This window comes from Borostomias antarcticus (genome assembly GCF_949987555.1).
Source record: "Borostomias antarcticus genome assembly, chromosome: 8".
In the NCBI taxonomy this organism is placed as follows: Eukaryota; Metazoa; Chordata; class Actinopteri; order Stomiiformes; family Stomiidae; genus Borostomias; species Borostomias antarcticus.
The window spans coordinates 29,872,087-29,886,644 of NC_140241.1; the positions used below are offsets into that span (position 1 = coordinate 29,872,087).

The 14,558-nt window shown below is 48.9% G+C and overlaps 1 protein-coding gene across 1 annotated transcript in view; it reads right to left on the bottom strand.

Annotated features, from left to right (window-relative positions):
- Positions 1 to 12,401, bottom strand: part of gpsm1b (G protein signaling modulator 1b) — a gene marked incomplete at its 5' end in the record, with an annotated part of 27,347 nt that extends 14,946 nt beyond the window's left edge. The window contains 3 exons of the mRNA XM_084442263.1: positions 262 to 397; positions 1,030 to 1,251; positions 12,253 to 12,401. Of these exons, the coding sequence (XP_084298389.1) occupies positions 262 to 397; positions 1,030 to 1,251; positions 12,253 to 12,401 (507 nt within the window). The remainder of the gene's footprint in view (positions 1 to 261; positions 398 to 1,029; positions 1,252 to 12,252) is intronic.
- Positions 12,402 to 14,558: the final 2,157 nt, after the last annotated feature.

Below are 14,558 nucleotides of genomic sequence, written 5' to 3' on the forward strand. Positions count from 1 at the left end.
AGAGAGAGAGAGAGAGAGAGAGAAGAAGAAGAAGAAGAAGAAGAAGGCAACGATAACAAAAGTATATTTAGACCGAAGAAACGAGGAGTTGAAATTGTGTATCCATGGCAATAGTGTAGGTTGTGAGTGTGGGTGATGATCATTTGTTAAGATGCTGTGTGTGTGTGTGTGTGTGCGTGTGCGTGTGTGTGTGTGCGTGTGCGTGTGTGTGTGTGCGCGTGTGCGTGTGTGTGTGTGTGCGTGTGTGCGTGTGTGTGGTACCTTGTCCCCCTGCTCCTGAGAGATGTCCAGGTGTCTCTGACAGCACACCGCCGCCTCATCAAAGCGTCCGAGTACCTTCAGGGTGTTTCCAAGGTTACCGCTGGCCTTCCCCTCTCCTATTCTGTCCCCTATGGTCCTGTAAAGAGGAACTATTTGTACCTTATTTTTGTTTCGGGGAACAATAATTAAATCCTTCAGCATTTTACCTTGAAAAAACTCCTTTATTAAAGCCAGGGCTTCATGTCAGGTCAGGCAGACAGGAAATACTCAGTTCTAACAAGATTATACTACGTTACTGTATGCAGGCTACTTGGCCAATGATTCATGTTTTGAAAGTATGCAAGGTCAGTTTTCCCTGTCCTCACAAAAGCTAGAAAATAAAGAACTGCCCTTTATGCCTACTGTACTTCTCCATGCTAATTTATTGACTGACCTGAGGTCTGTAGCTGTTTACAGTAAGTGGTCATCCCTTGCATTGGCATTGGCTCGCTGATAATGTTCATTTGATGATAAATGTACCTTTGTGTTACATCAAAAGATTTGTTTACAAGTGCCAGTGCCATTCATACCTTTTGTCGACATATTATCTCATGTAACACCTCAATGATTCCTTATTCATTAAGATTTTTGCACAGCTTATTTGAGCTTATGTTATTTTATGTTATTTTTATATATTTTTAGCTTATGTTAATCCTCACATTATCACATTAAGTACAGTACTTTGACCATGGTATCTTGCACCCCCATACAGTGATTCCGAGGCCTCACCTCGCCAGTGTGAGGTCATGTTTGTGGTACTCCAGGGCCTTGCCGTACTCCTTGAGGTAGAAGTATGCGTTGCCCAGCTGGCTGTAGATGGCGCTGAGGGTCTTCAGGTCCTCCGTGCCCACCTGCACGGCCGCCTCGAAGAACGCTGTTCCCCCTTTGAAGTCCCCCGCCTTGCACAGTCTCTCCCCCTCCAGAGCCAACTCCAGACAAGAGGCCTCCATCCTGAACACACACGCACAAACACGCACACACACACACACGCACACACACACACACACACACAAACACAGTCACACACACACATACACACGCACACACACACACACACACAAACACAGTCACACACACACACGCACGCACACACAAACACAGTCACACACACACACGCACACACACACACACACACACAAACACAGTCACACACACACACACACACAGGAGACAATTAATAGATATGTATCAGCAGCTGAGTGCAAAATCCTTGTGACGACAGCGAATGAGCTTGTCACTGTGACAATGAGAACTATCCAGGAAGCATCCACAAAGCAACTGAATTCATGTCACTGTGCCGGTGCCCTGGCAACAGGGCCCGGGAACACTGTCACTTCGACACTGACACCTCTGAGATGTTATAAGTGCCCGCCTGCGCTAGCAAAGCACATCCTGTCCCTCCGCATGCTCCTCTGAAGAGCCACACTTATGAAACGAACGGGAACACTCTCTTCTTCTCTTTATTTGGCTGGGCCGTATTCACAATGATCTTTTTTCCAGAATGAATTTCTAAGAACTCATCTCCCCTCTCCCTCTGATAGCTCTATTGAAGGTTGATGAATACAGCAGGGGTTTTATCGGTCTCCGTGGTGACGCTTTGAAGACTCAAAACTGTAGGGGGTTTTATATTATAGAATTTTATATTGATAATAGAATCAAAACCAGGCCCACTTAGCTGAAGTGAACTGGACAGTGTATAAATATTAGCCTACCTAGACTTCATTATGAGTTAGCCTACTGTAAACTAGAGCAAGAATAGTCAATGTGATGCTAAATCAAATGTAAATTTGTTACATTGCAAATTAGTTAAATAAATTACAAGGCACATGTTTACTCTACCATCTTGATGTGAGAGAGAGAAAGACAGATAGACAGAGAGAGAGAGAAAGACAGATAGACAGAAAGACAGAGAGAGAGAGAGAAAGACAGACAGAGAGAGAGAGAGAAAGACAGACAGACAGAGAGAGAGAGACAGAGAGAGAGAGACAGAGAGACAGAGGCTAAGGCCTATGACGAGAGAGCCCAATTAAGAAATGGCAAATAAGAGTGAGAAGAGAGGAAGAGTAGTAGAAGAAAAAGAAGAGTGAGAAGAGAGGAAGAGTAGTAGAAGAAAAAGCAGAGCAAAAGGAAGAAGTACCAGAACAATCAGGTGTAGATTCCCTTCTATACCCAGCTGTGAGTCTCCTGGGTCCAGACCTTCTATACCCAGCTGAGTCTCCTGGTTCCACACCTTCCAATCCGCCCACTACCGAAGTGGACTACGGAGTGTAACGAGTTGACCGTTATGTGGGCGGCCAAGGGCCCACCATCTGCACCGGCCAATCATCCTCCCCCATAAAACCCAAGAGTCTGTCATTGGTGTCCACGCATATCCTGGTTTTCTCGCCACAGCGAGAGCGACTGGGTTCTCAGATTAGGGGAGAGAGAGCGTGGGACTGGGAGACAGAGGCTGGGCCAGCACACAGCCCACTAGGGCTGGGTTTAAAAAATCCATTCATTGATTCTGAATCGATTCTGAATCAAATGATTCAGAATCGATTCATGAATCCCAAAATCGATCTTTTATTTAATGAATAAATGATGGAATGAATAGTTCATTAATTCATTCAATGATTCATTCATTCATTCATTCATTTTTGGAAATCAGTATCGATACCCAGCCCTAGTATTGATGTGTTTCATAACTTGGCAGTCATGTAATTAAGGTTACAGCAACAACAAAAAAAGGTTTTAGTAACACTAACTGAATCGATATTGAATCGAATCGAATCGTGATAATCGATTCTGAACCTTGTGAATCGGAATCGAATCGATTCTTGAAATTTTACTCGATACCCAGCCCTCCAGCCCACACTACATTTCCTTCAGGACACACACATTCTAGTTCTTCTGTCTGATATCAGGCTCGTGAGGATGACCAATCAGACCACATCTTTATGACACGATTGCAAGGAAAGCAATGACAAATCGGCCATCAGAAAGTCACGTTTTTTGCATGAGAAAGGATCCTGGAACGCTCAGGCACTGTTGCATAGCAGCCGTCTGACTGAGCGCTCCATGGATCATAGAGGTGTGCACGTATGTATGTAAACATGTATATTACTAGATATACCTAGACAACATGTATGTATGTATGTATGTATGTATGTATGTTATATTTATACTGACGGAATGTATGTAGGTACATATTTATCTTTCCTATTGTATTCTATACTGCACAGCTACTGTACATGTGGATGTACAGTATCTAGTCCCTGATATCTCTTCTTTATGCTGGCACCCATCCCTTACCTATTGTCCTTTTCTTGTTACTTTGTATCTAGTGTTTCTTTTCTTTCCAGCCTTTCTGTAATTTCAACTGCTGAAATGTCAAATTTCCCCCTGGGGGTTCAATAAAATATATTTCCTTATCTATCTAGACTTGCTTGATAGAAAACAGCATTGCTAATGCTACTATTCCTATTCTCTACATTCATCCTGAGCATTTCATCCTATTATTGTATCATGTATATAACATAAAATTCAACCTAAACATCCTTCAGTTCCAATGGAAGGCACATATACCAGAAATAGCCTGCTCAAACACAGCCAGCGAACTCTACATCCTCTGTGTCTCCCTCCAGAAGGTCTTGGTTACTATGGCAACTCACTGGTCAGCGAGTGCAACTCGGTGTGTGTACGGTTGTTTATGTGACGAGGTCCATTTTTGTACTACCTGTATGTGTTTTTCGCTGTGCTGTGACCGTTTGTTTACTCCCAACCCTGATGATTAGAGCTGGGCAAAGGGGGCGGCAACCATCGTCGGTGAGTGAGAGGACAATCAGGACTGAACCGGGAACACCTGTGTCTCACAGCCTGCTATAAAGAGCACACTGCCCCGGCAGAACGGGGGTTGTGTGGGGGACGGAAATCGGAGCGTGTGCTTGCCTGGAGGACTATCCCGGTGCTACGGCGGCGAAAGAGAAACGCGCACGTGAATTGACTGTCAGCTAACGTTACCTAGTCACCAGCTACAGCGCCGGAGCCGAGGAAGACTGCGGCGATCAGCGGGACCTGTGAGAGCGGTGGACCAGAGGGAGTTGTTGCAGACGTGAGCCGTCAGGGAACCGGAGCGAGAGAGTGCTGCTCGCTGGATAGCCTACCCCGATCAGCGGCCGGCCTGACTACGCCCCGATCCTGAACCAACCTGTGCTGGGGAGCGCGTCATACTACAGTGGAGTGTCGGTGTCCCGACATCCTCTCCGAAGTTAAGTAGGCTACTGTGCTCTGACCTGTTTAATTATTCGTATGGACATTAAGAACCGCCTTGCTATTTTAGTATTTTATAAGAGACATTTAGAAACAGCCCTGGCATTTTAGTAATAGCCTACATGGACATTGACTGGGCCTATTATTTTATATTTTGTGCGAATAAGTGTACCATACAGCCAGCCATTGACTTAAATCTTTGACTTTTTAATTGCCGCTTGGCTGGCCCGGCTATCTGTTTACCAAGTGGATATTGGATAATTTTGTGGATTAACCGAACACTCCTGGAAGACCCTGCCCTCTCAATTGGATTGCCGTAGTTGCTGTGATAGTTTTGTAGTGTTGGTTTGCCGTGGACACCCCCTAGTGGTTAAAGGACTCAGTGGTCCCCTTTTTTCGTGTGAGAACTGACACTTGTTTCCAATCCGCAGTATACGTGGCAGGGTGGAGCTCCACCAACCAGCTCTCCCGGTCCAGGAGGCCGTCGGGAGAAATCCCCTAAGACTATCGATCCAAGTCACCCTGGGCGGTGAAAACCTCCTTGTGCACAGTCCTACAGTATTGTAAAATAAGAATAAAACTTAACTCTGTTCATACCTTGCAATTGTTTCAGAATCTGTATACTCTGTTCAACCCTGAGATAAAGAACTATAAAGCCTGGTAATAGTGGAGTGCTAATACTCCCAGAAAGTATTTAGCTGGCGTTGTCGGAACCACCTTTGGATAGTCCACCTTGGGACATCCTATTTTGGCGTTGTCGGCAGGATTCAGGCTTTGAACAGAGTACAGATTTGTAACATTGTGAATTCTGAACATGATGATGATGCCTGTATTCCCAGGTGCACCATGGGTGCCAAAATTCGGAGGAATAGACCAAACAGATTGGAAAAATTCAGAGGTATGGAAATACGAAGATTGGAAAGAGCAGCTAAAAGGGCTGGTTGGAATCGAGGGACAAACAGAGACTCAGAAAGTTAGTATGATTATGGGAGCACTGACTGGAGAGGCCAAAAGACAGATTAACATCCTAACTGCAGATGAGCGTAACACTGCAGCAAAGATTTTTACTGCTCTAGATGCCATTTATGCTGAAAAGTCTTCAGGTCCATTGCTCAGAGTACAATTCTATGGGTGCCGTCAAAGACCAGATGAACCTGTTAAGTCTTATGCCCTCAGGTTGAGAGAACTCCGCAGCCGGTTACAACGGCTTGATGAAGACGCAGCACCCACTGACGTACACATGAAAGAGCAGTTCATGCTTGGGCTGGAGGAGGGACCTCTGGCGCAGGCCATGAGGAGACATGCACGCCAGAACCCTGACGGAACCTTCAATGATCTCCAACGAGAAGCGTTCCTCCTGGACGAGGATGGACATGGACGTAAGTGGCCAGAGCTATCTTGTACAGCCATGGGGGGAACAAATAACGTGCGCTCTCACCCACAGAAAACCGACTGGAAAGCAGAAATCAAGCAGGAGATCCTTGCAGAGTTAAAGGATCAGCTGAAAGATTGGACACGTGACCTCCTAGAAGAGCTCCGGCCAAGAGGCCCACCTCAGCAGACTAACCACGCCACTTCGCGCCGCGCGCCTATGCGCCGCCAGGAAGTCCCTGCATCATCTAATAAATGGGCACCAGATGGTAGGCCGATCTGTAGGCGTTGTGACCAAGTAGGTCACATGGCCCGCTTCTGTGGAGACAGTCACACCCCCTCACATTTAAACTAGCATCCCCCACTTCTGAGGCTCGGGCGGTGGGGCTAGGACAAGAGGAGGAGGTACAAGGGCCATCGGTTATGTTAGTTGGGCAGTGCCCCCAGGTTGAGGTGGGAGTGGGTGTAGTCAAGTTGAAAGGGCTCTTAGACACAGGTTCCCAAATATCAATCATCAGTCATAGCCTTTTGAGCCAACACTTCCCAGAAAGCGAAGTTAGAGAACCCCCTGCTATGGTCAGAATAAAAGCGGCCAACAACCTCCATATCCCCTATCTAGGATATGTACAGCTAGATTTTGACATCGAGGGCCATCAGATCGGTCCGCGAGGGGTTTTTGTAGTAGAGGACAGATCAGCATCAGACCCCCTCATTATTGGTATGAACATCATACAGCCTTGCTGGGACGCTGTGTTCCGTAATTCGGAAGGGCCAGCCCGGTTGTTCTGTAAAAACCCCAAGTCCCAAAGTGCCTGGAACGCAGCATTTGCGACGTGTCGTAGGACTGGAGTGACGACAGATGATGGACACCATGGCTACGTCTGGGCAGCGCACCGCCACGGAGTGACTATCCCAGCCCGGAGTGAGGTGGTTGTCTGGGGACGGGCTGCAGCTGGCAGGCGGGACTATCATGGTCTGGTAGAAGCACTCCCTGAGCCAGGCGCCATTTCCGTGGCCCGGTCTGTAGCTGTGGTCAAGAATGGACGGGTCCCCGTCCGGATCCGCAACCTACACGACTTCCCTGTCTCCTTGGACCGCTACCAGAAGCTCGGTCAAGTGACTCAGGTCGATAGCCTGGATGTTTATGGTGTGCAGGATGTCTGCCTAGAACAGGAGGAGGAAGGTACAGTCAAGGTCAGTGTAGTGGATGTATGCATGGGGGAGGAGCCTGATCAAGCATTCCAGGTCCTTAAGCTGGCCGAGCGGCCGGACCTCACCCAAGATGAGCAGAGACAACTGGCTGCCCTGCTGCACAAATGGGAGAAGGCTTTCGCGGCCCACGAGGAAGATTTCGGAAGGACAGATGTGGTAAAACACTCTATCCCTACAGGCGAGGCGCCGCCCATACGGGAACGCTTCCGACCATTACCCCCCTTGCTGTACCAGGATATGAGAACCCTGTTGGAAGGTATGTTGCAAAATGGTGTCATTACTGAAAGCTCCAGCCCATGGGCAGCACCCATAGTCATGGTAAAGAAGAAAGATGGCAGCTGGAGATTCTGTGTAGACTACAGAAAGTTGAACTCTGTTACACACAAAGATGCTTTCCCACTTCCCAGGATCGAGGAGACCCTGACCTCCATGACCCGCGCAGAATGGTTCTCCACGTTGGACCTGGCCAGCGGATACTGGCAAGTGGAGGTAGACCCGCAGGACCGTGAAAAAACTGCTTTTACCACCCCTGTAGGTCTGTACGAGTTTCAACGCATGCCATTTGGCCTCTGCAACGCGCCAGCCACTTTCCAACGCCTTATGCAACAATGCTTAAATGGCCAAATTACTGACTCCCTCCTAGTCTATTTAGATGACATTATTGTGTACTCCTCCGATTTTGCTACGCACTTAAAGCACTTAGAGGAGGTGTTTGAGCGTCTCTCGAAACATGGCTTGAAGCTACGCCCTGACAAATGCAAACTCTTCCATCGGCAGGTTAAATTCCTGGGGCATGTAGTCGACCGTGAAGGCGTGAAACCGGACCCCGAGAAGATAGCTGCTGTTGTCGATTGGCCAGCCCCTACCACTGCTAAGGAACTCAAGGCCTTCCTCGGCCTGGCCGGATATTACAGACGTTTCGTCCCTGGGTTTGCAAAAATTGCACGCCCCCTAAACTCACTCCTGGTAGGAGTGCCGAATGACAAGCGTCTGGGTTCTCATCGCATATCCTGGTCAGTAGAAGCTCAAACAGCATTTGATGCTCTAAAGAAAGTGCTAACAGAGGCCCCTATCCTAGCTTACGCAGACTTCTCACAGCCATTTACCCTCTACACAGACGCCAGTCACCATGGGCTGGGAGCAGTACTCGCCCAAGTGCAGGGGGGTAAAGAGAGGGTGGTTGCCTATGCGAGCCGCAGTTTGCATCCTACAGAGCAGAATGACGCCAACTATAGCTCCTTCAAGCTTGAACTCCTCGCACTAAAGTGGGCAGTTACCGAAAAGTTCAAAGATTATTTGACTGGTGCCAAGTTTGTTGTTTACACCGATAATAATCCTGTGGCCCATTTGCAGACGGCGAAACTGGGTGCAGTGGAACAACGCTGGGCAGCCCAACTGGCATCCTTTGACTTTGAGGTGAAATATCGTGCTGGCAGAGAAAATGTGAATGCGGATGCTTTGTCGCGATTCCCCACACCTAAACACCCCCCACAGCAACTCAGTCCTAGAGACGTAACCGCATCAGCTGTGGTGACCCACCAGGATGGCGCCCCAGAAGGCCGCATCGACTGGGAACAGGAACAAGTAGCTGACCCTGAGATCCGCACTGTGAGAAGGTATGTGGAACAAGGGCATTGCCCTACGGGCCGACAACAGGAGATACACACCACTGGGACAGCAAGGTTGTTGAAACAATTCAGGCGGCTCAGCCTACGGGATGGGGTTTTGTGTCGCCGATTCACTGACCCTAACACCTCAGAGCAATTGTTTCAGGTTGTGTGTCCAGGCCCCCGGCGTCAGATGGTATGGGAACAACACCACAAGTCTGCGGCACATGCTGGAGCGGGAAGGACGCTGCTGACGCTGAGGCGCCGGTTCTTCTGGGTAGGCATGGAGACACAGGTGCGCCAATTCCAAGCAGAGTGTGTTACATGCAGTTTGCAACGTGACAAGGTAGAACCACGAGCCCCCTTGAACCCAGTAACCGTTACCTTCCCCCTTGAGGTAGTCGCTCTTGACTTTCTAACACTCGGTCGACCAAACGACTACTATCAAAACATACTAGTGATGACTGATATGTTTACGCGTTACACATGGGCCGTAGCTACCCGCGATCAGACAGCCAGGACCACTGTACGAGCAATCTATTCTGAGATCGTGCGGCACTTTGGGTGCCCCGTCCGTTTTCATTCAGACCAGGGCCCCAATTTCGAGTCTGACTTGATGCAGCAGCTATGCGAGATGTATGGAGTCACTAAGAGCAGGACAACACCTTACCACCCTGCCGGGAATGGGCGTGTCGAACGCATGAACCAAACACTCCTTAACATGCTCCGTACCATGGGGGCCGAGAAACAGAGCCGCTGGCCAGAGTATTTATCCGAACTCCTACAGGCCTACAATAACACCGTACACAGTGCCACCGGCTTCGCGCCATCCTATCTGCTGCAGGGCCGACACCTCAGGCTCCCAGTAGATGTTGTGCTAGGGGTAGAACGGGAACAGCCAAGCAAGGGACTGACTGACTGGGTCGGAGACCATCACAGGAAGCTGACATATGCGTATGAGCTAGCACGTGGTAGGATGGACAAGGCGGCCGAGCGGAGTAAGAGCCGCTACGACCAAAGAGCCAACGCGACTCCATTGTTAGCTGGGGAACGGGTGTGGGTGCGTGACCGGGGCCGACGAGGGTTGGGAAAGCTACATGGGGTATGGGACCCCGAGCCCTATCGTGTCGTCGAAGCCAAGGGAAACACGGGCGTAGTGTACAAAGTACAGCCGGAGAGGGGTGGGAGGGAGAAAGTCCTCCACCGGAATGCCCTGAAACTGTGCACGGCTCCCCCCTCGCAGAGGCCACCAGTGACTCTGCCAGAGAACCCTGTGAGACCTGCGAGCCCTACGCTCTTATATATCCCCGTCCCTGTCCGACATGTACCCGCGCCTGACGCCAACCCTGACGCGGCCGCCGAGCCAAGGCGCGCAGTCCCTGTCCCTGTCCGACATGTACCCGCCAATGACTACAACCCTGACGCAGCCGCTGAGCCAAGGCGCTCAACCCGGCCAAATATGGGCATCCCACCACCCCGCTATAGACTCTGAATGGCAGAGACTGCCAACATTTCACAATGGGGAGATGTGACGAGGTCCATTTTTGTACTACCTGTATGTGTTTTTCGCTGTGCTGTGACCGTTTGTTTACTCCCAACCCTGATGATTAGAGCTGGGCAAAGGGGGCGGCAACCATCGTCGGTGAGTGAGAGGACAATCAGGACTGAACCGGGAACACCTGTGTCTCACAGCCTGCTATAAAGAGCACACTGCCCCGGCAGAACGGGGGTTGTGTGGGGGACGGAAATCGGAGCGTGTGCTTGCCTGGAGGACTATCCCGGTGCTACGGCGGCGAAAGAGAAACGCGCACGTGAATTGACTGTCAGCTAACGTTACCTAGTCACCAGCTACAGCGCCGGAGCCGAGGAAGACTGCGGCGATCAGCGGGACCTGTGAGAGCGGTGGACCAGAGGGAGTTGTTGCAGACGTGAGCCGTCAGGGAACCGGAGCGAGAGAGTGCTGCTCGCTGGATAGCCTACCCCGATCAGCGGCCGGCCTGACTACGCCCCGATCCTGAACCAACCTGTGCTGGGGAGCGCGTCATACTACAGTGGAGTGTCGGTGTCCCGACATCCTCTCCGAAGTTAAGTAGGCTACTGTGCTCTGACCTGTTTAATTATTCGTATGGACATTAAGAACCGCCTTGCTATTTTAGTATTTTATAAGAGACATTTAGAAACAGCCCTGGCATTTTAGTAATAGCCTACATGGACATTGACTGGGCCTATTATTTTATATTTTGTGCGAATAAGTGTACCATACAGCCAGCCATTGACATAAATCTTTGACTTTTTAATTGCCGCTTGGCTGGCCCGGCTATCTGTTTACCAAGTGGATATTGGATAATTTTGTGGATTAACCGAACACTCCTGGAAGACCCTGCCCTCTCAATTGGATTGCCGTAGTTGCTGTGATAGTTTTGTAGTGTTGGTTTGCCGTGGACACCCCCTAGTGGTTAAAGGACTCAGTGGTCCCCTTTTTTCGTGTGAGAACTGACACTTGTTTCCAATCCGCAGTATACGTGGCAGGGTGGAGCTCCACCAACCAGCTCTCCCGGTCCAGGAGGCCGTCGGGAGAAATCCCCTAAGACTATCGATCCAAGTCACCCTGGGCGGTGAAAACCTCCTTGTGCACAGTCCTACAGTATTGTAAAATAAGAATAAAACTTAACTCTGTTCATACCTTGCAATTGTTTCAGAATCTGTATACTCTGTTCAACCCTGAGATAAAGAACTATAAAGCCTGGTAATAGTGGAGTGCTAATACTCCCAGAAAGTATTTAGCTGGCGTTGTCGGAACCACCTTTGGATAGTCCACCTTGGGACATTTAGCCTACAAGCTAAAATGTGTCAACGCCTTCCTTCTGTCTTTCAGAGAAGAGAAGTCCATAACGTGAGGATCAACATAGGACAACTTGGATAGCGTTACGCATTCAGTAGGCTGCATGGAACACATCACAGATATGAATTTACTATTCAGTGATACTGTACGTGTCAGAGTATAACATAATGAAAGAGTTTAAACTGATGGGATAACTGTGCAACTCACTCATCAGCAACCAATGTTTAAAATGATAGCATTGCCCAACATGGTCAGCATTTCTATCCAATCACAGAACATTCGCTCCCCAACTCCCACTTTCAATATCTGCGATCATGGCTGTGCAGTCCACTGCCTTTGTTTTCAGGGAAAATGTGGGCCTGGCCCACAGTACCTCATTCTTCTACCACCCATGGTTTGAAATCTATTCCACAGACTTCTGGCACAATCACACAGCCAGCAATACCACATTCCTGAGTTGTCTCCAAGACCTTCTCCACAGTCATCTGAGACTCAGATATTTGCTGAAACAAAGAAACTGGAGGCAAACTGGAGCTGAACTGTGGTCAAGTAGCATAACCTTTGGGCAAAACACCAGTTGTGAATGAGGCATCTATCTGAACGTACGCAAAATGGGCTAACGTGCCAGCGTGCTACTTCTGGAGCACGTCTTGCCAGATCTTCACACAGTACCTGTGTTTCTGCTTGTTGCGCGTTTTCTCCACATAGTCCCCCAGCTCTAGTCGCAGGGGCCTCAGCGTGGCATGGGGTCGGGGCCCACGGTGGACCAGCCTGCACACTGCCCTCTCAGCCCCTGTGAGGGGGCAGGACTCGGACGCCATGGGAGCCAAGGTCCAACAGAAGGTGGATGCTTCGAAGACGTTGGGTCCAGAGAAAGGTGGTTTGATTGACACCATATCCTAATGCCAGGCTTTCTTCTTAACAAAGAAAGTTGAAATCGGCAAATCTGCTAAAGAATTAATATCTCTTCTAGGGGTCCAGAGTTCAGGTGTGTCAGTCAGTGGCAGCAACCCAAGCTGAGTCCTTCCTCGTTGCAGAGGTTTTACTCCAACGCTGCGACAAGAAAGTGAGTGACGATTCTGCTATCCATACCGACCATGATCGCTGAAAAAGAGAGGGAGAGAGAGAGCGAAGATCCTGGGTGACAGCAGGGGTACAAGAGAGTGACAAGCTTCTCACAGCAGGACTGGAGTCCCGGTGTGTGTGTGTGTGTACAGAGAGAGAGAGAGAGAGAGAGAGAGAGAGAGAGAGAGGATCTCAAACCAATCCTTAATCCATTGAACTGCAGCTCCACTGTGAAGGGCGCCCCGTACGTCCCTGCTGGACATCCTGGCCTAATCCAGCTAGGCCTGTCTGCTGACCCCAGCACAATCTCTATTAGCTAGATCACCAGCGCATGGGGGTAGATAAACAAGTGCACAGCGAACCTGTCGTCCCCCACCCATGATGCATGTTGTCTTCATGTACAGTTGCTGAATGATCAAATAAAATTGACCAAAAGTGAAGAGGTGGATTCCATTGGATTCCTCTCAGCCTACAGAATCGTTGATTAGATTTCATCGGGGGGGGGCAAGAAAAACCAGCCAGTATTGTGGTTTTACAAAATTATGGAATATGGGTCAAAGAGAGAATAACCTTTGAGAAAACAGAGAAGAACTGTTGAGAAAACAGAGAAGAACCTTTGAGAAAATGTCTGTGGACAGTTCTGTTTTGAAGAAGGATGTCCATAGTCCATATAGTCTGTGGTAATTGACCATGTTGAAGCCAAGTGGGAAAACAACACATAGAACATTCAGTGAACCCTGCAACTTTTTGCCCATGACCAAAACAGCGTCTGTTATTCTGACACCGCTGGATCCTTGCTTGGTCTGAAGGAGAAGTAAGTGAGAGAAATGTTTACGGCCGGGTTTAAAGACAAGGTGCTCTGATCTGACTTAAGTCAAGTCAGACAGTGTGTGATAAGGTCACAGGGTGTGTGATAATGCCAGCGGTGAATGGGGTCCCTGGCCTCTCTCCCGGGGGGAGGAGAAGCCCTACAGTCCACTGATCATGCTGTCGGGTGACGTAGGGTGACGTAGGGTGACACCAGACTAGAACCCTGCTGGCTTGACGGACAGCTCTCACATTCTCACTCTCACATCCCTCGTATTCTCTCTTTCTCTCTCTCTCTCTCTGTCTCAGTAACTCTCATAGATACACACACGTGCACACAAACACACACACACTGTCTATCCCCACATGCTCTAGGACCGTGATCCTGAGGCCATAGTACCCTTTCCTCTGTGTGCTTTACAGTCCTGTGGTGAAGATCACAACCAGGGGGGACCCTACGTACTTTGAACCGTCCTGAAAATTGCCTGACCTTGGCTGTCATATCGTTCTGAAAATACCACAGCCATGGGAGGAAGGGCTACTCTTCAAAGGTCTGGTTCCACCTATGGTTTGATTTTTTTTTACTGTCAGGCCTTTGGTCCGGGCTTATTTAGTTCAGCCTTCCATCACACATGAACTAACACCTCGGTCCACAGACTGAGGTGAACTGTCTGCTTTCTGGGAAACACAAATACGTACCCTCTGCTAGCATTGTGCTAGGTGGACGCTTGGAAAGAGGTGGAAGCTTGTGAAGAGGGCTATTTAAGGTGAACACCTCTAGCAACACCTTTTTGACAACCAGGCATGTGTACTGTACACTGAATGTCCAATGCTTGTTTGTCCTGCCCTTTGTGTATGCTTTGTCTTGTCAGTTCCTGCATGCTGTCTCAGTATTGTTTTTAGAGTAATTCTGTTTTTCAACCTCTGTAATGTATTATAGATGTACTGTATTTTATGCTTTTCTTACAGGTTGCCTTTTAAATATCTGGCCAGGGACAGCAGATGGAAACTAGCCATTTGGGCTAAATCTGGCTCATAATAGTATTGTACTATGGATTTATGTGCATTGTCCCTTCACAAATAAATAAATACAAATAAAAATACAC